This window comes from Acomys russatus, chromosome 19, assembly GCF_903995435.1.
Source record: "Acomys russatus chromosome 19, mAcoRus1.1, whole genome shotgun sequence".
Taxonomy (NCBI): domain Eukaryota; kingdom Metazoa; phylum Chordata; class Mammalia; order Rodentia; family Muridae; genus Acomys; species Acomys russatus.
The window spans coordinates 15,265,220-15,287,879 of record NC_067155.1 but is presented as its reverse complement, the minus strand read 5'-3'; the positions used below and the strand labels follow the sequence as shown (position 1 = coordinate 15,287,879).

Here is a 22,660-nt window from a genome sequence, read left to right as displayed (position 1 = left end):
GACTGTCCTTCGGTGAAGCTAAAAATCCCAGCATCCAACGCCCTGAGAATATCTGTTAGTGTATTCTAGACCCATAAAGGCATTTGTACAGACATCATTGAATCAATGATAGCAAACTTTTCTGCTTATTACCTTTGCTAAAAACAAAACAAAACAAAACAAAAACAGCAATGTGCCGGGCATGGTGGCGCACACCTTTCATCCCAACACTCGGGAGGCAGAGGCAGGCAGATCGCTGTGAGTTTGAGGCCAGCCTGGTCTACAAAGCAAGTCTAGGGCAGCCAAGGCTACACAGGGAAGCCCTGTCTCGAAAACAGCACTGGGGGCTATTGGAGCCATATTAGTTCCCAGCGCACCCACATCAGACTCACAGCTGTGTTTAACTCAAGCTCCAGGTGACCCAACACCTCTGTCATCTGAGGTCACCTCCACTCACCTACCCATAGCCACACACAGACAGACAACTGCATAATAGAAATAAGTCGGCCTGGAACTCAACTCACCACGTAGACCAGGCTGGCCTGGAACTCACAACGATGCACCTGCCTCTGACTTCTGAGAGTTGGTACGAGTCCTCACATCCAGCCCCACATTACTCTTGCGCTGTGGTCTCACACTGGGACCTGGGGCTTGCTAACCAAGCTTGGCTGCCTGGGGCGGGGTTCACACATCACCCCCCTTACCTCCTGGGTCCAGCCTCACACCATCCATATGTGTCAGTCAAGGCCTGCACGAAAAATCCCTCGCCACGGGTAAGAAGTTACAGGCAGGGCTGGCTACATGGTTGAGCAGGGGACAAGGCGCTCGCCCTCAAGCCTACCGACCTGAGTTCAATCCCTGAAACCTACATAAAGGTGGAAAGAGAGAAAAAACAACTCCATAAAACTGTCCTCTCACCAGGCGTGGTGGCGCACGCCTTTAATCCCAGCACTGGGGAGGCAGAGGCAGGCAGATTGCTGTGAGTTTGAGGCCAGCCTGGTCTACAAAGTGAGTCCAGGACAGCCAAGGCTACAAAAAACAAAAAACAAAAAAAACTGTCCTCTCACCTCCACACACTTGCCATGGCACGTGCACCCCCCTGCACACACATTCTGCACGCATGTGCATGCACACACACTAAAATTTTTTAATAAGTGGCATGCAGTCATCATTTTGAAAGATACGTGGGTGGGCAATGGTGAGGCACATGTGTAATCCCAGCACTTGGGAGGCACAGGCAGGGGGAATCTCTGTGAGTTTGAGGCCAGCCTGGTCTACAAAGCAAGTTCCTCCAGGACAGGCAGGGTTACACACTGAAACTGTGTCTCAAAAAAAAAAAAAAAAAAAAAAGAAAGAAAGAAAGAAAAAAGAAAAGAAAGAAATAGAGAGAGAGAAAAAAACCCAAAAGATATGTGTGGGTTATAGAGATGTCTCAGTGCTAGGTAAAACACTCATACACATAAAATAAAATTTAAAAATCTTTTTTAAAAGTTTTAAATCTAAAAAAAAAAAAAAACAAAAAAATGCTTTGCAGCCACATTCCAACTTCCCTGCCAACGCAACTGGTTGACAGCCCAGTCATCAAAGGGCTCATGTGCGAGTGTGTGTGTGTGTGTGTGTGTGTGTGTGTGTGTGTGTGTGTGTGCACGCATATGCATGTATGTGTACATGTGCACATGTCTCCATGTGTTTGTGTGTGTTTAATTTTTATAGCAAGAAGATATTCATGAATTGCTTACACAATTAAAATTAAACAAACCCTTCATTAAACTCACACACTGGGAAGAAGAGAACCAGCAAGGCCAGTTTAAGGAGAGCCACCCTGTCCCTTGTCACACCTGCCTTGTCCCTAGTAATCCCTACCTGCTGTTGAAATCTGTTCCTCATGCCTGGGCCTCGATGCTCAAAGCTTGGGAAAAACACAAGGGAAGAGATAATGTCAGCCCTTTTTTGTGTGACTTCAAACAACTCTTGACCACCTTACCGAGTTAGGGCCTTGACCTCCTGGCAATCTTCCAGCCTCAATCTCAAAAATTCCAGAATAGTGTGCATAAACATTCATGCATTTTTTTTTTTTTTTAGATAATTGGCTGGGCAGGGGCTCTACCACTGAGCCACGCCCCAGCCCCTCACTGGGGGATTCTAGGCAGGGGCTCTACCACTGAGCCACACCCCCAGCCCCTCACTGGGGGATTCTAGGCAGGGGCTCTACCACTGAGCCACACCCCCAGCCCCTCCCTGGGGGATTCTAGGCAGGGGCTCTACCACTGAGCCACGCCCCCAGCCCCTCACTGGGGGATTCTAGGCAGGGGCTCTACCACTGAGCCACACCTTCAGCTCCTTACTGGGGGATTCTAGGCAGGGGCTCTACCACTGAGCCACGCCCCCAGCCCCTCACTGGGGGATTCTAGGCAGGGGCTCTGCCACTGAGCCACGCCCCCAGCCCCTCACTGGGGGAAGGTGCTATAACACTAACCTATATCCTCAGCCCACACTCTAGGCAAGTACTCTGCCAACTGAGCTACATCCTACCCTGGAAATGTCTAACTCACTAGCTTAACAGCCAAATCTTCCTTCCCTGTGTTTGAGGGGCAGGCAATGAGTGTGTTCCCTGGGAGATATAAGCAGAGAAAACAGAATTTAGAGGCTAGAACCTGCAGTTGCTGCCCACACTCCTCTGCTGCAGAACAAGCACACTCAGGCTCACTCACATTTGCCCCATGTGACTGCACAGAGAAGGAGACAGTGGGCACCCAGAAGCGAAGTCACCTGCCCAGTTCACCCAGGCAATAAAAAACAGGATGTAAACTGCTTGCCCAGCTCGCTCCTGATCTAATGCAAGCCTAGGATGGACACGGATTCCAGCACAAACGCAACTCCCCGCCCTGCCCATCGGGAAGTTTACGCTGCCATTCATCAAGGCAATTAAGATTATAGTTCACTGACAACTGAATTTATCTTAATGATAGGGCCTACGCGGGTGGGGTCTAGGAAAAAAAAAAAATAACCTGGCTGTGAGGACCAAGGAAATGTCCAAAGTAACCAAAAAAAAAAAAAAAAAAAAAAAAAAAACCAAAAGGAATGGTTGGATACATGGATCAGTGTTTAAGAGAACACATTACCCTCGAGAGGATCTGAGTTCAGGTCCCAACATCCACATTGAGTGGCTTGCAACCATCAGTAATTCCAGCTCCAGGGAGCTCTGATGCACATATACATATGCACAAATAAAAATAATTTATTTTATTATTTATTTATTATGTATACAGTGCTCTGCCTGCTTGTACCCCTGCAGACCAGAAGAGGGCATCAGATCTCATTATAGGTGGTTGTGAGCCACCATGCTGTTGCTGGGAATTGAACTCAGGACCTCTGGAAGAGCAGTTAGTGCTCTTAACCTCTGAGCCATCTCCCCAGCCCGAAAAAAAAAAAAATTTTTTTTTTTTTAATTAGGAGCAATGCTAGCCATGGTGCTCAGGCCTTTATTCCCAGCACTTGGGGAGGCAGAGGCAGGCAGATCTCTGTGAGTTCAAGGCCGGCCAGATCCACATAGCGAGTTCTAGGACAGCCATGAAAACTACAAGAACTGATGTGTGGAGCCTGTGCCAGACGGTGTGGAAATTATAAGGGGGACATTGATTGGGTACCAGGCGCACTCTGCGTTGGTTTATATGATTTTACGGGATCTCATCTTCACACCCATATTGTGAGGTATGTACTATTCTGAAACTGAATGCCAAAAACTGAAAACCAAAAACGCCATTTAACATGCTCCAACTTGTTCAGGAAGGAGGTGATGGGAGAAATTCAAAAAAGAGTATTTGAAAGAAAGAATGGGCACAGTCGTGAACACCAGAATCCCCAGATCTTGGGAGGTGGAAGCAAGAAGATTGGGTGTTCAAGGCCACCCTTAGGTACATTGTGAGTTCAAAGCCAGCCTGGGTTCCGTGAGACTCTTTCTTTAAAAAGAAACAAAGAATTCTTATATATCGCTCAGAACTTGGAAGTCTGAGCCAGAAGGGTCTTGAGTTCAAGGTCAATCTGGGCTACATGGCAAGACTATCTAAAAATAAGTTATTATCACATACCCTTTTTCAGTTCCCTAATATTATATTTTTTAATTCTGAACAGCCTGAAAGTGATCGACGCAGTGCTTGCTCTTTTAGCTTTATATAGACTTCAGCGTGTGTCTTCTAAATGTATGCAATGCCCAATAGAAATGAATACATGAACATAAATGAATTCAGTGTAGGGTCTTGGGTGTTCTTTTTTTTTAAAGGTTTATTTATTGTTATGCATTCAGTGCTCTGCCTGCATGTACACCTACACGCCAGAAGAGGGCGTCAGATCTCATTATTGATGGTTGCTGCTCTTAACCCATGGGCCATCTCTCCAGCCCTCTCGGGTGTTTTAAAGATATGCGTATTTATTTTATCCGTATGAGTGATTTGCATGCCTAGTGCCTGCAGAAGTCAAGAGAGGGCATCGGCTCCTCTGAAACTGGAGTCGTGGATGATTGGGAGCCACCGTGTGGGCGCTGGGATTGATCCGGGTTCTCTGCGGGAGCAGCCGGTGCTCCTGTCCACCGAGCCATCTATCCAGCCCCTCTGCTGAGATTTTTTTTTAAACTGAATTTTATTTATGATAATATTGTGTGCGTGAAGCACATGCGCTCTGGCATTGGCCCCGCCCCCAACATTTTTGCTATCATTTTTCGATCATCTCTGCGATCGACTATCCATCCTTATAGCCCTGCTGGGTCATGTCGGCTGTGTCCATGTGATTGCAGTCAGGCTCTGTGTTTCCTTCTGCCCATTCAAACCACATGATGTCAGAGGCAGGCGGATCGCTGTAAGTTCGAGTCCAGCCTGGTCTGCAAAGTGAGTCCAGGACAGCCAAGGCTACACAGAGAAACCCTGCCTCATAACAAACAAACAAACAAACAAACAAACAAAACCAACACATGATGTCTTTTTGTGCCCTGGCTCTGCGTGTTCCTGATTACTTGGTTCAGACGGCTTTGGCCATGTTTTGCCTCTTACATCACTATTTCCATCTGTGGTATTTAGAAGCATGTAGTGTTGACCTAAAAGGAGCCTGTGGGCGTTTCCTGCCTATGCTGTAGGCATCTGTTAGTAGTTTTTGACTGAGCTAGTGATTGTTCTGATGAGGGCTGTTCCATCAAGGTTTTTTGTTTGTTTCCTTGTTTGTTTGTTTGTTTGGTTTCTGAGACAGGGTCTCTCTGTGTAGCCCTGGCTGTCATGGAACTCCCTTGGTAGACCAGGCTGGCCTTGAACTCACAGAGATCCGCCTGCCTCTGCCTCCTGAGTGCAGGGGTTAAAGGCGTGCACTGCCCACACCTGCCCAGATGTTTTTGGTTTGTTTTTTGTTTTTTGGTTTTTTTGTCTTTTGTTTTGTTTTGTTTTGTTTTTTTGTTTTTGTTTTTTTTTTTTTTTTTGGTTTTTCGAGACAAGGTTTCTCTGTGTAGCCTTGGCTGTCCTGGACTCACTTTGTAGACCAGGCTGGCCTCGAACTCACAGCGATCCACCTGCCTCTGCCTCCCAAGTGCTGGGATTAAAGGCGTGCCCACCACGCCCGGCTGTTGTTTGTTTTTTAAAAGATTTATTTGTTTGTTATGTATACAGTGCTCTGCCTGCATGTGTGCCTGCACACCAGAAGAGGGCACCGGATCACATTATAGATGGTTGTGAGCCACTGTGTGGTTGCTGGGACTTGAACTCAGGACCTTTGGAAGAGCATGCAGTGCTCTTAACCTCTGAAACCTCTGAGCCATCTCTCCAGCCTGGCCAGATCTTTTTTTTTTTTTTTTTTTTTTTTTTTAATGACGTGTGCTTGTGTGTGTTCTAGCTCGCTTTCTGTGGCTGTGGTAAACACTAGCTGCAAGCAGCTCGAGAAGGAAAATTTGTTTCAGTTTACTTGTCACACTGTCCGTCACAATGGGAACTCCAGGCAGGACCGGAAGCCGAGACCGTGAAGGAATGCCACTTCCTGCCTTGTTTCTGTGGTTTCTTCAGCTTCCTCCTTACACAACCAGAACCGCCTGCCCAAGGGTGGCACTACACACAGTGGCCTGTGTCCTCCCTCGGTAATCATTAGCCAAGAAAAACGTCCCACAGTGCCGTAGGCCAGTCTGATGAAAGCAGTTCATCAACTGCGGTTCCCAAACTCACCAGCACAGTGCATTTACGGTGTGTGTGTGTGTGTGTGCGCGTGTGTGTAATCAGTGTAAATGCCTGCATACATTTGTGTTCATGTGGGTGTAGGTGCCTGTGTGGGGGCGTGTGAATGTATACACAGGTATGGTGGCCCGTGCTGAGCTTGGACTGCCTCCTTCAGTCGTCCCCATCCCCCGCAACCCCCAGCTTTTGAATCAGGGTTTCTCTGTGTAGCCTTGGCTGTCCTGAACTCACTCTGGAGACCAGGCTGGCCTCGAACTCTCACGGCGATCCGCCTGCCTCTGCTTCCCCGAGTGCTGGGATTAAAGGTGTGTGCATCTTGGCATCTCCCACTTTGTTTTGTTTTGTTTGTTTGTTTAAGAGTTCATTCCTCATGCACACTAGAAGAGGGATTCAGATTCCATTACAGATGGTTGGGAGCCACCATGTGGTTGCTGGGAATTGAACTCAGGACCTCTGGAAGAGCAGCCAGTGCTCTTAACATCGAGCTGCCTCTCCAGTCCCTCCCACTTTGCTTTTAAGACAGGGTCTCCCACTGAACCTGGCAACCAGCCAGCAAGGTTAGGGAATCTACCTGTCTACACCTCCCCTTTTACAGGGCACACCACAGCCAGAGTCCTGGGGATCCAAACTTAACACATCATGTATACCTAAATCCTTGCTTTGCTGGTTTTTTTTTTTTTTTTCTTTCTTGTTTTGTTTTGGGTTTTTTTTTGTTTTTGTTTTTGTTTTTTTTTCGAGACAGGGTTTCTCTGTGTAGCCTTGGCTGTCCTGGACTCACTTTGTAGACCAGGCTGGCCTCGAACTCACAGCGATCCGCCTGCCTCTGCCTCCCGAGTGCTGGGATTAAAGGCGTGTGCCACCACGCCCGGCTTTTGTTTTGTTTTTATATAGCATGCCCCTGGGTCGCAGCACAGTCCTTGAATTTTCAATCTTGCTGACTCAGCCTCCCAAGAGCTGAGACTATTAGGTCCTGTGCCCATGCCTGGCTGGATAGTTCTATTTTCACTAGTTGGCTTTTGGTCACAAGAAAGAACTTTCTGCCAGGGAGAGGTGGTGCACGCCTTTAATCCCAGCACTCGGGAGGCAGAGGCAGGTGGATCGCTGTGAGTTCCAGGCCAGCCTGGTCTACAAAGCAAGGTCAGGACAGCCAAGACTACACAGAGAAACCCTGTCTTGAGAAACCAACCCCCCCCAAAAAACAAAAAACAACAAAGAGATGAAAGAGCCAGGCATGGTGACGCACGCCTTTAATCCCAGCACTCGGGAGGCAGAGGCAGGCGGGTCTCTGAGGTTGAGGTCTACAGACCTCTGAACTAGTCTATAAACTGAGTTCAAGAACAGCCAGAAGAAAGAAAGAACTTTCTTTTTTTTTTTTTTTTTTTTTTAAATTTATTTTAGGATCCCATTGTAGCCCAGGCTGTCCTCGAATTCACTAGGTAGCCAAGGATGGCCATAAACTTCCTGACTCCCCTGCCTTCACCTCCCAAGTGTATTAGTGGCACGAACCAACTCATTCAGTTTAACTAAGAACTGGGGTTCAAAGCCAAGACTTCCTGCAAACCAAGGGGGGGATGTTCTGTCATGTCACCTCCTAGCCATCTTTGATTTCATTTCATTTATTTGTTTTTGAGACAGAGTCTTACATAGCCTTGAATGCTTGATCCTCCTGCCTTCACCTCACGGGTGTGCACCACTCACCACTGTCCTCATCGCTGTGACAGAACACTGACCAAGAGAAACGTGACAGGGAAAGGGGCTGATTCGCCTCATACTTCCACGTTATAGTCCACCATCGAGGGAAGTCCAGGCAGAGACCCGGAGACAGGAACTGAAGAGACACCTGAAGAGAGACCACGGAGGAGTGTTGCTCACTGGCTTTTGCTTGCCATGGCTTGCCCGTCTTCGACAGCCCAGGCCCACCTGCCTAGGGCTGCTGCTGCCCACGGTGGGCTGCCCCCCTCCCAAATCCATCGGCAGTCACGAACGTATCCGGCAGACATGCTTACAGAACAATCCGATGGAGGCCACACCTCAACTGCAATTCCTTCTCCTCAGATCTACCTAGATCGACACAAACTTTGACGCCCAACTTATTTATTTTTTATTAATGTTGGCTTGTATTTCCCAATATGGACTCTTGTCTCTTTTAATACAAACCCATGGGTTGTTATTTTTTTTCCCCCCATATGGATTCTTGTTTATTTGGTGGCTTAGGATCTTTGCTATGGTTGTTTGCCCTAGATTTGGTCATAGGGATCCTCTCCAAGAGGGTCCCTCAGCACCCGCCTTCCCTGTACCTCTTTCACTGTTCCCTAATCTTCTCTCTGGTTGTAGGTCTGTTTGTGAGTGCACACACATTCTCTCTCACCTGCCTTCCTCTGTCACTGTCCACCGTTATTTTTATTTTATTTTTTATGTGCATTTAGTGTTTTACCTGAACTTACCTGTGCACGTGTCACATGTGTGCAGTACCTATGGTGGCCAGAAGAGGGCATCAGATCCCCCTAGAGCTGGTGTTTCTGAACGTTGTATGCTGTTCAACCCGGTCCTTGGCAAGAGCAGCAAGTGCTCTTAGCCTCTGGGCCATCTCTCCAGACCCCAAAACCTTCCTTTTGGAGACAAGGTCTGTCATTAACTGAGAACTCCCTGCTGACTGGCTGGCTCCACCCAGGAGTCCTCTGTCCTTCATCTAAGGAGTAGTCCTTAGAGCTGGGATTACAACTGTGGATCGCCACACCCAGCCCTTTCTCATAGGTTCTGAGACCAAATTGGGATCTTCATGCAAGCACGTCTAACCCCATTTCCTTGCTCTGTAGATCACCTCTTTTAAAAACGAACAAGCTGAAGTTGGGGACACTTTGGAGACTGAGTCCAAGGCTAGTAGAAGGTACACAGTAAAATTCTGTCTCAAGAGTTCGAGGCTAGCCAGGCGTGGCGCACGCCTTTAACCCCAGCACTCTGGAGGCAGAGGCAGGCGGATCTCTGTGAGTTCGAGGCCAGCCTGGTCTACAAAGTGAGTCCAGGACAGCCAGAGAAACCCTCTCTCAAAAAAAAAAAAAAAAAAAAAAAAAGAATTCGAGGCCAGCCTAGTCTGCAAAGCAAATTCAGGCCAGCCAGTATACACAGTGAGACTCTTTTTCAATATCAAAATATAAATTTAAAAATATATATTTATTGATTATAGTATAATATTATATATAATATAATAAATAAATATTTATAAATATGTGTGTATATGTATACACACACACACACACACACACACACACATATATATATATATATATTTATTTATTTATATATATGATAATGATTTATCTCCATCTCCCTGGCAGGGCAGGATTTGAATTCAGGCGATATAATTGGAAATTGAAGGTCTTTGTTTTGAACAGCAATTCTCAACCTGTGAGTCGTGACCCCTTTGAAGGTCAAATGACCTTTTCACGGGGAAGGAGGTGTGTCACATGTCAGATCTCCTGCCTATCAGATATTTATATTACGACTCATAAGAGCAGCAAAATTACAGTTGTGAAGTAGCAATGAAAAAAATCTTATATTTGGGGGAAGTGGGGGCAGAGGGGGCACCACAACATGAGGAACTATATTAAAGGGTCGGAGTGGTTGGAAGGTTGGGAACCGCGGGGTTAGACACTGTTTCGTTATGTGATCCACACTGGTCTAGAACTCACGATGCATCTCAGGCTACCAACCCAAGCCATGTTTGTAGGCTTCGATCTTTTCCAAACCTACTTTATTTGAGGTTCTGTGATACTTATAACCTGCCTTCCAACCCACCTACCATAGCTAGGAGAGAAAAGAGGTTACTGGGAACAGGAGAAGTAGACTTTTTTAGACTCAGTTCCTGGGAGCGATTCCCCTGGCATAGTCGGCAGACCAGCAATTCAACCAAAGTTGCTGCTGGAACCTGGAACAGCAGCCAGAACCTGGAGCCCAGGAGCATTCTGGGGATGTGCACCTCTTCTCAGAGTCTGTACAGGGATGTGTTTCAGCCGGCAAAAACCAAGCCCCCGCATGAGGTGGTTCGTCTTCTAGTGGATAAACATCACCTGCTCTCTCACGAGTCTGTTCCCCATCCCACGCTTGGGATCAAAACAAAAACATACTAAGGAGGCAGAGGCAGAGGCAGAGGCAGGCAGATGGCTGTGAGTTCGAGGCCAGCCTGGTCCACAAAGCTAGTCCAGGACAGCCAAGGCTACACAGAGAAACTCTGTCTCAAAAAACAAAAAGCAAACAACAACAACAAAAAAAAAAACAATAAAACAAAAACATGTTCATATCCACTACACATCCTACCTCAACCTCTGTACATTTAAGCATCCTAACCTCTAACACTATAAGGAGTGTGGGGGTAGCCAGTGATGAACTGTCTGCCTGACATACCATAGGCTCTGGGCTTAATTCTCTAGCACCAAAAATAAATAAATAAATAAATAAATAAATAAATAAATAATGTAAAGTCAAGGGCTATGGTTTATATCTCAGGACTGGCTGGGGTCTGAACCCAGGGTCTAGCAGAAGCTTGGCAAACTTGCATCTCCAGCCCCTAGAATCAGAGGCTCTCCTTCAAAGTCACATTCTGCCGAGCACTATGTTAAAACAAAATGTATTGATGGGCCGCAGAGATGGCTCAGCTGCTAAAGGTGCTTGCCACCAAGCCTGACGACCTGAGTTCAATCCCCGGGGAGACCAACTGGTGGAAGGAGAAAGCAGTCTCCTGCAGACTGTCCACACATGGGCACATCTCCATTTCCTTCCCTCAGGAGGCTGAGACAGGAGAATTACCAAGAGTTTGCTATGAATTAGTGTTATTTTATACTACAAGTCCAGGCCAGCCAGGGCTATCTGCTGAACCCAATTTCAACAAAATAAAATAGGTTGATTAAATAAATACGTGGCCTATCTGATCTTTCAAATCTTACAGATCCTACCTTCCCTCCTGTACATGTTTAATTTCCTTATAACATGTATTTAGTTAGTTAGTTTCTTGGAAGAGGGTGTCACACAGGCTATGGCACACAAAGGAAGGGGGGCTCAGAGGACAAGCGATTTTTTTTCTACCATGTGGGCTTTGGGGGTTGAACTGAAGGCTTCAGGCATGGTAGTGGGCACCTGTCACCACAGGGGTCCATCTTAGATAACAACTTTTTTTTTTTTAAAGACTAGGACTTGCTGTGTAACCTTGCTGTCCTGGAACTCACTATGTAACAATAGGCTGTCCCTACCTCCCTTTTGGAAAAGAAACAGACAAACAAGAAGAAAAAGAGGAGGAGGAGGAGGAGGAGGAGGAGGAGGAGGAGGAGGAGGAGGAGGAGGAAGAGGAAGAAGAAGAAGAAGAAGAAGAAGAAGAAGAAGAAGAAGAAGAAGAAGAAGAAGACCTTGATGTGAAAGATGAAAGAGGTGGACGAGAGTCAGTTAACTCACTATACAAAGTAACTAAATCTTTATTGATGCCTTCCTGTGCCAGACAGAACAGGATAAAGAGGCCAGAGGCGAGAGACTCTGCCCTGGAGTCGTTCACAGTCTCCTAAGGAAGACGGGGGACCAGATTTCCAGCACAGATGCCAGGCAAGCGCCGCACTCCGAGGGTGAATCCGTGGTCCACCTGCCTGGTCATCATCACCCAACCTGGCTTGCCGGGGACTCTCGCGGGGGGGGGGGGGGCTCCCTTAGCCAGTAGATGTCTCTTCCCTCCGTCCCCTCTGGGTCACCATCAGGGGGAATGCAGTCGCTGAATCCAAAGAGCTGGGTAGTCACAACAGTAGGCTGTTTCCGGAAGCTGCAAACCAGTGCAGTGGAACTGGGGATGCCCGGAGGATGCGGGTTGGGTCAGTCCAGTCCAGGGAGAAACGGAAAGAGTTGGTACCCAGGGGCCGGGGAAGCAAGGTGGGATGAGTTCACAGCATCAGGGCAGCGACCACAGTCAAGAGAAGAGCTGCAGACCCAGACCCCAGAGCCGCAGAGCCTTCGTTAGTGGGCATCTGGGGCCCGCCTTTTGCAGGGTTCGACCCCATATTGCTGCGGTCTTGGTGGCCCGCGGCGCCTCCAGTCAATCGAGACTCCTCTTCCTGTGCGCCTTCACGTTCTACTACACGGGGAGAAGTGTGGCTGGCTGGGGTGGTGGGCACGATGGTAGAGGTGGCCGGGGTTGGGGTGGCTGTGGTAGGCGTGCTGGAGGAGGTCTGGACCCGAGTGGACGGGGCTGCAGTGGTCGGAGGGGGCAATAGGACTAGGGGTGGGATTCGAGGGGAGAAATAAGTTCTGTTGCGGAGGTCAGAGTTACAGCGGGACCCGTGGCAGCAGGAGCCGCTGAGTGTGAATCCCGGGCCTGTCACCCCATCCCGGGTGCAGGTTTCATCTTGGACGCAGCCTCGGACAGGTAAGGACACAGTCACATTGGCTGCAAGAGGGAGACGTGGAAAGGTTACTGGACAGAAGGGTTTGGCACAGCCTGAATAAAGCTTAAGGGGTCCCGGGGCAAGACAAGAGCAGTGAACCCCAAAGTAAGAAAGAGGGCTGTGCGCTCAGAAGTCAGAACATCTTAATTCTGGCCCTGCTTTCTGCAAAGCACTGTGTTGCTGGTATCTGGTCACAATGGACTATATTTGAGCAAAGTGCTTTGAGAGGAATAGGGTAGAACCCCCAGCTCCAGATTTATCTTGGAACAAAGGTTTTAAAAGAGACACTTCTGTGATCAAAACCCAAACAGAACATCGCTTTTGCCTCTCTCAGCTCCCTGCTAAATTTAATCTTAGAGTCTGAAGTACAGTGCCTGAGAAACACATGGTACTAGAAGGAATTGAAGAACTTCACCTCTCTTGGACTGAGTATGAGCCCTTCACTGGGGGATTCTAGGCAGGGGCTCTACCACTGAGCCACACCCCCAGCCCCTCCCTGGGGGATTCTAGGCAGGGCTCTACCACTGAACCACACCCCCAGCCCCTCCCTGGGGGATTCTAGGCAGGGCTCTACCACTGAGCCACACCCCCAGCCCCTCCCTGGGGGATTCTAGGCAGGGGCTTTATCACTGAGCCATGCCCCTAGCCCCTCACTGGGGGATTCTAGGCAGGGGCTCTACCACTGAGCCATGCCTACTGCCCTGCTAATATTGTGGAACAAATGGGACACCTAAGTTTTCAGGGCTCAAACCAGATTCTCCACGGCACACAGGCGAAAAGCTTTTAATGAGCTTAAACACAAATCTCAGTCCATAGTCTCGCATTCTGTACCCAACAGTCCTCTGGGTCTCCTATATATCTCGTGGGGTCTATAGGGTACTGGACTCCATTTCCCATGATGCTGTGAGACAAGGCAAGCACCAAACTCAAAAGTAGTTCTGTGTGTGTGTGTGTGTGTGTGTGTGTGTGTGTGTGTGTGTGTGTGTGTTGGGGAGGAAGGGGAAGGTGACCATTTTCGTGAAGCGCTCCCCCTACTACCAACGACTATGACAACTCTGACAGGTCTCAAGCTCCTTCAGAGGGCCGGGCTCACCTGCTGTCAAGGTAACGTTGCCATCGAAGCAGCCCTTGTAGACGCGGCCGCTGGCATTGTAGCAGTTCACGACCGGCGGCATGGTGCCCTGGCATTTCTCGCGGCTTAGTCCCACGCAGCTGTAGCACTCTGCGCCATTGGGCTCATACGCACTCTCATTGCCTGCAGGAGGTAAGGAGTGAGCGGAAAAACAGAAGGGCGGCTCGGAGCCGTGCTCCCTTCTACTCCGGAAGCCAGAGGAGAAAGACAGCAAGTTCCAGGCTGGCCTGGGCTGCAGAGAGGTCTAGAAAACCACAGCTCAACAGGGCCCGCTCCCTAGGCGTGGCCTGCTGTCCCCAATCTCCTAGCCCCACCCCAGTATCTACCTGGGGTGCATACAGCGTTGTTGTCGGCAGTCTTCAACCCTGCCACCCCACCCACCCCCCCCACCCCCGGCAGCCCTGCCACAGCTTTGCGGTAGCCTCAGTCCCCAGCCCTACTGTCGCCCGCCCTGGCCACCTACCTGCAGGGTTGAGGCCTCGCGAAGTGAGGTTGAGTTTGGCGTTGCATCGGTCCTCGGCGCACTGCTGCAGCTGGAGGAAGGCCAGGAGCCCGTGAAGGTCCAGCCCGCGGTCGTTCTTGCCGGGGATTCCGGAACCGCAGCCCCGCACCGCCACAGAGAATTGCCCGTGGACTGCAGAGGGGGGAGGGGGTGGGGTCAGAGCAGACAGGGCCTCCGTGGGGGCGGGTCTTTGAATGAACATTACTCCCGGGATGGCCAGGCCTGGGTCGGCGGAGGGTGGGTACCTCAAAGAGAGCAGATCTCTGGGTAGAGAGCTACAGGTGGAGGGAGGGAGGGAGGGAGGGAGCGAGGGAGGGAGGGAGGGAGGGAAGGAGGGAGGGAAAGTGGGTGGGGTTGTCAAAAAGAAGAACTTCAAACACTACAGTCCAAAGATAACAAACTCATTGACAAACAGGGCAGCTTTGAGAGACGCGGCTAAAACTGAAGCAGAGAGAGAGAGAGAGACAGAGACAGAGACAGACAGAGAGAGAGACAGACAGACAGACAGACAGACAAACAGACAGACAGAGAGACAGAGAGACTCGCCGCAGACAACCATGGTGATGCGAGCCTGAAATCCCAGCTACAAGAGAAGCTAATACCGTGGGATCCAGCCCGACCTGGTGGTAAAAGTCAGTGACTCGGGAGGCTGAGGGACCTCAGTCCCCACTGAATAACCATCTGTGCTGGTGGGTTTAAGCATTCCCGCGGGGAGTGAGCGCAAAGTACTCAAGATGTCTCAGTGATGGACAGACAGAAAAGGGTAGGGAGATGTGCGCTCTCAGCCTTGGGCTCGCCAGTCAATCCTGTCCAGATTGCCGCTATCAGAGCACCCCCCCAAAACCCTCACCCCCCAATACCCCAACCCCCATACCCCGCCTAACTACCTGCCTAAACCCAAACAAGAACAAAGGGCGAGTCGACGCTGCAGGGTCTCAATGAAGACTGAAAGGGAAAGGCGGGGCAGGAATCTGAAAGGTCTCTAAGAAGGCGGGGCCACACTGCAGGAGTCCGGAAAGGGTGGGTAGGTCAGGGACCACTGAGTGACACTTACTGGTCTCCACAGCCCCCACGGCCTCAGTACAAACGTCCACCCCTGGGCCACATTTGACTGTCTTCATCTTGTGCGGAGAGCATCCGTCATCCGCCTTCTGCACGCAGCTGTAGCACTCCAGGGCCTGAGCTCCTGCGGGTGCGGGCCAGGTGGAACCCGAGTGTTCTTTGTTAAAGCCTTCTCCTCCCCCATAAGGACAAACTCTTTCGCAGTGGCCTCTGTCCCGGGGTGAGACGATCCCACCGTGCACCCAAAACAGCAGTAGGAGAAGCCTTCCCGCAAGTTTCAGTGTGCGGATCACAATGATGCGCCTGCTTTGGGAGCTTTCTTCACAGGTGCCTATTAGCCCAAGGGAGGGGATCCCGGCGGTGGAAGCCTTCCCCCCCCCCCCAACCCCCACCCCCACCCCTACCTCCTAAACCCCCGTCTCTTGATTAGGGTCGCGCCTGGCTTAGTTGCCTGCTCAGTGCAACTAAGAACCTTTCTCATAGCCCTTCTCTGTCCAGGATAAGAGAACTCAGAGCCTGTTTTAACTTTCGGTGACGGGGCTGTGGGATTATCTTCCTTGGGAGCCCCGACTCTGCCCTCCTAGCAGCTCACCCACCTTCACAAAGCAGTAACAGCGGGAGCAGCAGCAGCAGCAGCCATCGGGTGCTCAACACCGCTGTCCGAGTATCTCCTCTCCTGGAAGCATCCATGGTTGTGTCCTGCTCTCTCCGCGTTCCCCCCTGGGTGTGCCACCTTCCAACCCGGGCCCTCTTACCTGAGCCGCAGATGAGTAACCTACCCTGGGGCAACCCTGGCCTTGCCCAACCAGGCCAACTCAGCGTCCGCTGTGGGGCGGGCCTGCCTCTAGGTGCGTCACCCACAAGGAGAGCGGCCTCTGCCTTGTGCCCTTGCCAAGGAGGGAAAGGGCGGGAGTAGAGGTTTCCCTCCAGCCCTCTGGATGACGTTTGTGTGGGTTTTGGAGGTAGAGAGAGTACCAGGGCTCAAAGAGAGACAGGGGCATTCAGGAAGTGCTCTGGTCCTGAGTTTGTGTGGTGTGCCTGCCTGCCTGGACCTGGGGCCTGAGGACACTGAGGCCGAACCACTGTCTGTCTAGACGGCTCTCAGTCTGATGGCAGATATAGATATTAATTAAATAACTGGGAAAACTTATTTACATACAAGTCAGGTGTGGTGACTCGTGCCTGTAATCACAGCAGTCAGGGAGCTGAGGCAGGAGGATTGCCATGAGTTTGAGACATGGTGAGGTCCCAGGTCTGGTTGGACTACAGAGTGAGATCCTATCTCGGAAAGCCAAAACAAACAACTCGATTATCACTTCCAAGAGACTGAGACTATAGAGGAAGAGGTATAAAGAGCTGCAAGCGGCGTTGGAATTTAGATAGCAGTATGACTTTCATATGGCTAATGCTGAAAAATAATATCAATATCAAGAAATTACTAAGAAGGTATATAGAATAAAATACATTGCATACATAGATGAAAGTCTCAAAGAGTGATTGAAAATTGAAAAACAATTCTTGAACACCTATCGAGTGTGCTAGGCACTGTAGTAAGTCCTTTAATTAAAAAAAAAAGGGTAATTGGAGAGCGAGGATAATGGGTCAGCAGTAGAATACCTAAGTCTATCAGTGAGGGGTTGGGGGTGTGGTTCAGTGGTAGAGCCCTTGCCTAGAATTCCCCAGTGAGGGGCTGGGGTGTGGCTCAGTGGTAGAGCCTCTGCCTAGAATCCCCCAGTGAGGGGCTGGGGGTGTGGCTCAGTGGTAGAGCCCCTGCCTAGAATCCCCCAGTGAGGGGCTGGGGGCATGGCTCAGTGGTAGAGCCCCTGCCTAGAATCCCCCAGTGAGGGGCTGGGGGCATGGCTCAGTGGTAGAGCCCCTGCCTAGAATCCCCCAGTGAGGGGCTGGGGTGTGGATCAGTGGTAGAGCCCCTGCCTAGAATCTCCCAGTGAAGGGCTGGGGGCGTGGATCAGTGGTAGAGCCCCTGCCTAGAATCCCCCAGTGAGGGGCTGGGGGCATGGCTCAGTGGTAGAGCCCCTGCCTAGAATCCCCCAGTGAGGGGCTGGGGTGTGGATCAGTGGTAGAGCCCCTGCCTAGAATCTCCCAGTGAGGGGCTGAGATAGTGCTTAATACTTTGTGGTAGAGCAGTGACCTGACATTCCATCCTCAATATAATCCTTCCCTCCTAGGGAAAAAAAAAGATGAAACAAAAAGAAAAACCAAGGGTAGTGCCTTCATCCAACGCAGTATTGCCCAGCAGTGGAACAGTTCAATGGACGGTATACACAGCTACACAGACAGATCTTTAAAACTGTGTGACTCCAAGAAGCCATAAATAGGACAACACGTTTTTTAATTTTGCTCAGATGGAGTTCTGGGACAGACTAAACTAACCCACAGCAAGAGGAAAATGAATGGGGAATCCCCCGTGAGTGAGTCTAGCCCCAGAAGATGCCTCTTCCATCTGTGCTTAGGAAAGATGGCCTTGTGTGTGATGGGTACTGACCTGCTGAGCTGTATATCGAGTCACTTCACTGGAAGTCGTGATACTTCAACAGAAACACCAGAAGGCTGAGCCTGGGGCGGGTGGCACAATCCCACAATCTTAGCACTTGAGAGCTTGAGGTGGGAACATACGTTTGACCTGGGTCAGTCTCAGCTTCATAGAAAGAGGAGTTGGGGAGGGGGCGAGATGGGGGGGGAGGAAGAGAGAGAAAGACAAAGAGAGAGAAAAAAAGAAGGAGAGAGAGAGAGAGAGAGAGGAATAATCCATGCTTTAAAATCCCAGACTCAGGAAGCTGAGACAGTAAGATTGCATTGGGTTTGAACAGCCTGGGATACATAGGAAAACCTATTTTGTTTTGTTTTATTTTATTTATTTTGGTTTTTTTTGAGACAAGGTTTCTCTGTGTAACCTTGGCTGTCCTGGACTCGCTTTGTAGACCGAGCTGGCCTCGAACTCACAGCGATCCGCCTGCCTCTGCTTCCCTAGTGCTGGGATTAAAGGTGTGTGCCACCACTGTGTGACAATGGACACAGAAGACTGGAGCAGCTAGGCAGTTTTCCAGATGAAAAAAGAGAAAAAAAAAAAAAAAAAAAACCAAAAAACAAAGTTTGGTCATTTGCCTCCCAGAGTTGCAAAAACTGTGTGCAATGGAGATGGAGGCAGGAGGAGCTGAGGCTTGCTCTCAGTTACGTAGGGAATGTGAGGGCTAGCCTGTGCTACATGAGAGCCTGTGGAGGGGGTGGGCCAAAGAGAGGGAAGAAGAGGAGAAAAGAGCCAGCCAGTAACTGTGGGGGAGTTATCTTATTAACATAGGAGCCATGAGGTGTATTGGACATGTCACAGAACCCAGAGCTAGGCCAGGGTCACATGTGACCACAAGAGCTCTAGGCAAAAGCAAGACCGCCCCCCCGCCCCCCAGACTACCTGAACACAGGAGCAAACAAGGTCATGGCACCAACCACGCTGTGACCCTAATGCTGCCCTTGTTCTGTGACAATGATCCAGTGTAGAAGCCAAACCCCAACTTCCTGGAACTGCCACCGCCCCCTCAAACCACCACACAGGAGCCCATATCTTTACAAGGGTCTCTCCAGCCAGGAGGGGTGATCCAGCCTGGAACCCCAGCACTTGGTAAATACAGAGTTCATCATCTATATAGCAAGTTCTAGGTCAGCCTGAGCTACATGAGACACTGGAGATTTAAAAAAAAAAAAAAAAAAGGAGTGGCCAAAACATTTTTTTTTAAAGAGGAAGAATTAGCAGGGATTACTGATGAATCAAATGGGAGGGAAGCCTGAAGAAAGGTGTGGCTCGATTTCACTTAGATCAGCAGTACAGTGCTCGCCTAGAATCCAGTGAGAAGCTGAGATGTGGCTCAGTGGTAGAGCCCCTGCCTAGAATCCCCCAGTGAGGGGCTGGGGGTGTGGCTCAGAGGTAGAGCCCCTGCCTAGAATCCCCCAGTGAGGGGCTGGGGTGTGGCTCAGTGGTAGAGCCCCTGCCTAGAATCCCCCAGTGAGGGGCTGGGGGCGTGGCTCTGTGATAGAGCCCCTGCCTAGAATCCCCCAGTGAAAGGTTGGGGGCGTGGCTCTTCTAAGTCCTTTTTCTGATCTTTCTTGTTCTAAATTCTGTTCATGAACACTAATAATAGTCACAACCCCAATAACAATAATACCCAAGAATTGAGTATTTGCTTCCTGCCAGAGACTATTCCAAACAGTAGTTTGCATGTCCTCATCAGTCCTGTCCCATGAGGAGACACAATCTCTTGTTGTTGTGGGACACCGTCTCTTGCGGGGCACTTCTGAAGACTGTCCTCAGACCACAAAAGTTCTGCATAGACAAGATCAGGCCCATGTTACAGAAGAGAAAATCAGGGCTGGGAGAGGCTGGGAATGGCAGAAGTGGGACATGGGCTCAGCTGTCCCCAAAGGCTTTTAATGTCACTTGTCACGCTCAGAGTCTCTCCTGGAGTTTTGCTCTTTTTGTTTATTTGGTTGGTCAGTTTTATTGTTGTTTGTTTGGTTTGCGGTGTGGAGATTGTTTCGTTTGTTGACAATACTGGCTATGAAACCCCAGACCTCACACACTGTTGGCAAAGGCTCAATTATGAAGTCACATCCCCACATCTCTTCGTGTGTGTGTCAGTGTTTGTAAGAGTGTGTGTGCACATGCCTGCGTGTGTGTGCCTGAGTGTGTGTGTGAGTGTGTGAGCATGCATGCGTGTATGCACATGGGAAGGGTGCATGCACACACCTGTCTGCAGGTGAACACACCCATGCTCATCCATGTGAAGGTCAGAGGAGATGTCCAGTGTTCTGCTCCGTCACTCTCCATTTTGTCTGGCCTCGAACTCACAGAGATCCACCTGCCTCTGCCTCCCGAGTGCTGGGATTAAAGGCATGCGCCACCACGCCCGGCTTCATTTTGTCCCTTTGAGACAGGGTCTCTCCCTGAATCTAGAGTGAGGCTGGCGGCTAGCAAGTCCCAGCAATCCTCCTGCCTCTGTCTGCTCCAGCACTGAGGTTCCAGGTGTGTGTGGGAATCTCCTGGCATCCTTCATCTATTTAATGCAGACCTAAATGGTAGACTTATCTCAGGGGCTGGTGTGGGAGGGATATGTTCAATGATGTGAAAAGCTTCGTACAGTTCTTGGTGCTACAGAAGCCTTAGCTTTGCTAACTTAGTTGATTGCAATTATTATTGGCTAATATTTTTTCTTTCTTTCTTTCTTTCTTCTTCTTCTTCTTCTTTTTTCTTTTGGTTTTCGGAGACAGGGTTTCTCTGTGTAGCCTTGGCTGTCCTGGACTCTCTTTGTAGACCAGGCTGGCCTCGAACTGACAGCGATCCACCTGCCTCTGCCTCCCAAGTGCAGGGATTAAAGGCGTGCACCACCAGGCCCGGCCCGGCTAATATTTTTTATGGGCTATCGATAGTTCCCGGGTCTTCCGCTCCAGTTGTGTCCTGGGCAGGATGTTGTGACCACAAGTCATAGCTCAGGCTGTAATCCCAGCACTCAGAAAGCTAAGGCAAGAAGATTGCAGGGTCAAGGCCAGTCCGGGCTACAAAGTGATGGGCCATTCAGACAGATTAGAGGGTATAGACCAACCTGCGTTCCGTCCCCAGGACCCGCGCTGGAGGCGAGTACCAACTTTTCTACAGAGAGAGAACCAACAGGTGCATTTATAAGCAGCCTGTTCAGAGGGGCAGAAAGCAGTAGCCATTCCTCAGAGAGGGGGAAACCGAGACCCAGAGAGAAAGCTACTGAAGTCCACAGCCTAGTGGAGGGGCAGTCAGGCCCCAGCTGGCCAGCTGGCTGCCGGTAGGAAAATAGCGGCTGTGTTCAGAAAGGCATCTGCTCCCCAGACCCTGCCCAGGGAACAGCCCAGTTCCCAACAATGACAAGCAAGTCAGTCACCTAGGTGGGGTTACCTGTCATCCAGGGAAGACTCAAGAGAGAGAAAGTGAGTGATTCTTGTGATGTCATTCAAAACTGGCTCCGGCTACACTGCCTCCACCTCAGGACCCCAGCCCTACAGCTTTGCTGTGTGACCCTGTGTTAGTGTCCTGCCCTCTCTGAGGCTCCAAGGTATCTTTTTGGCTTGTTTTGCTTTGCTTTGCTTTGGTTTTGTTCTTGTTTTTGTTTTGTTTTTTTGACAGAGTCCTACTATATAACCCTGCCTAGCTAGTACTCACTATGTAACCAGGCTGGCCTCGAACTCACAGAGATTCGCCTGCCTGGGGGGCGGGGTGCGGGGAGCTGGGATTAAAGGCCTGTGCCACCAAGCTCAAACTGTTCTTTTTATTATAAAGGAAAAGGGCAACGCAGTGAGCCAAGAACTGAGGTCTGGAACTGGACGGACTAACATTTTAAACATGCTGTGTGGCTCCAGGTAACTGAATCTCCCTCTCTGAATTCCATCTACTTCCTTTGTCAATTAAGTCTGAAACCCTAGGAGAGCTAGAAGTCCCTGTGAGTGGCAGACAGGGTGATACTGCTGCGCACTAGACTTAGGAGGCCCCACAGGCCCCAGGAGTGTGGGAGAGTTTCATGGGAGGAACCCCAACTGGCCAGACCAGAAGAGCAAGCATCTTGGGAGGGAATGGGACCCGGGTGTGGAGTCTGCTCTTGCTCAGGCCTGTCTGGATATGGGCTGCTGACCTGAGCCTGGCCCCAGCCAGGAACAGGAGTTTGTTCCTAGGCTTGTTTGGTTGGCTAGCATAACTACTTAGTTTGTCTATTTGCATATTCATTTTGTTTATTTGCATACTCATTTGGTCAATTTGCATATTTGTCTGGTTGGTTTGCATGTTTGTTTATGCATTTGTTTTCTTGCAATGTTTTTATTTTTGTTGTGGTAAATGGAGATGGAGCTCCGGGCTGGTGCCTTCCAGGCCAGTGAGCCACTCAGCTCCTCACTCACTGGAGGAGTATGGGGATTCTCGCTTACTGAGATCCACAGAGGGGTTCCCACATAAACACAGAGGCCTCTTCAGAGGCAGCCACCTGACACAAGCCTCTAACATGCCTGGGGCCTTGTCTGGGATGGCCTTCTGATCCTCTCGGAATCGGGGCAGGCTCTGAAACTCAGATCCGTTCTCCTTGGGAAACACTTTCCGAGGTGTCAGCTAAGAGGTGACCCCACACGTAATCTCATCCATTAAACCCCATTGTTCCACTCTTGACTTTCTTATTTATTTATTTATGTATACAGCGCTCTGCCTGCATGTACACCTACAGACCAGAAGAAGGTTGTGGCTGAGAACTGAACTCCGGACCTCTGGAAGAGCAGTCAGTGCTCTTCACCTCTGGGCCATCTCTCCAGCCACCCCCCGCCCCCCACTCTTGACTTTCAAAGCACAAATCTA

General features: G+C 49.9%; 1 protein-coding gene and 1 long non-coding RNA gene across 2 annotated transcripts; one reads left to right on the top strand and one right to left on the bottom strand.

Moving 5' to 3' along the window:
- Positions 1 to 11,622: 11,622 nt before the first annotated feature.
- On the bottom strand, positions 11,623 to 16,098 carry Lypd3 (LY6/PLAUR domain containing 3). The gene is made up of 5 exons (XM_051162576.1): positions 15,888 to 16,098; positions 15,284 to 15,415; positions 14,191 to 14,361; positions 13,689 to 13,850; positions 11,623 to 12,597 (listed from the first exon to the last, which is right to left on the bottom strand). The coding sequence occupies exons 1-5, from the start codon at positions 15,979 to 15,981 to the stop codon at positions 12,095 to 12,097; spliced, it is 1,062 nt and encodes a 353-aa protein (XP_051018533.1). The 5' UTR covers positions 15,982 to 16,098; the 3' UTR covers positions 11,623 to 12,094.
- On the top strand, positions 13,716 to 22,377 carry LOC127203749 (uncharacterized). Its single transcript, XR_007832383.1, has 3 exons — positions 13,716 to 13,859; positions 20,918 to 20,968; positions 21,605 to 22,377. It is a non-coding gene; the product is annotated as an uncharacterized LOC127203749 (long non-coding RNA).
- The last annotated feature ends 283 nt before the right edge of the window (positions 22,378 to 22,660 follow it).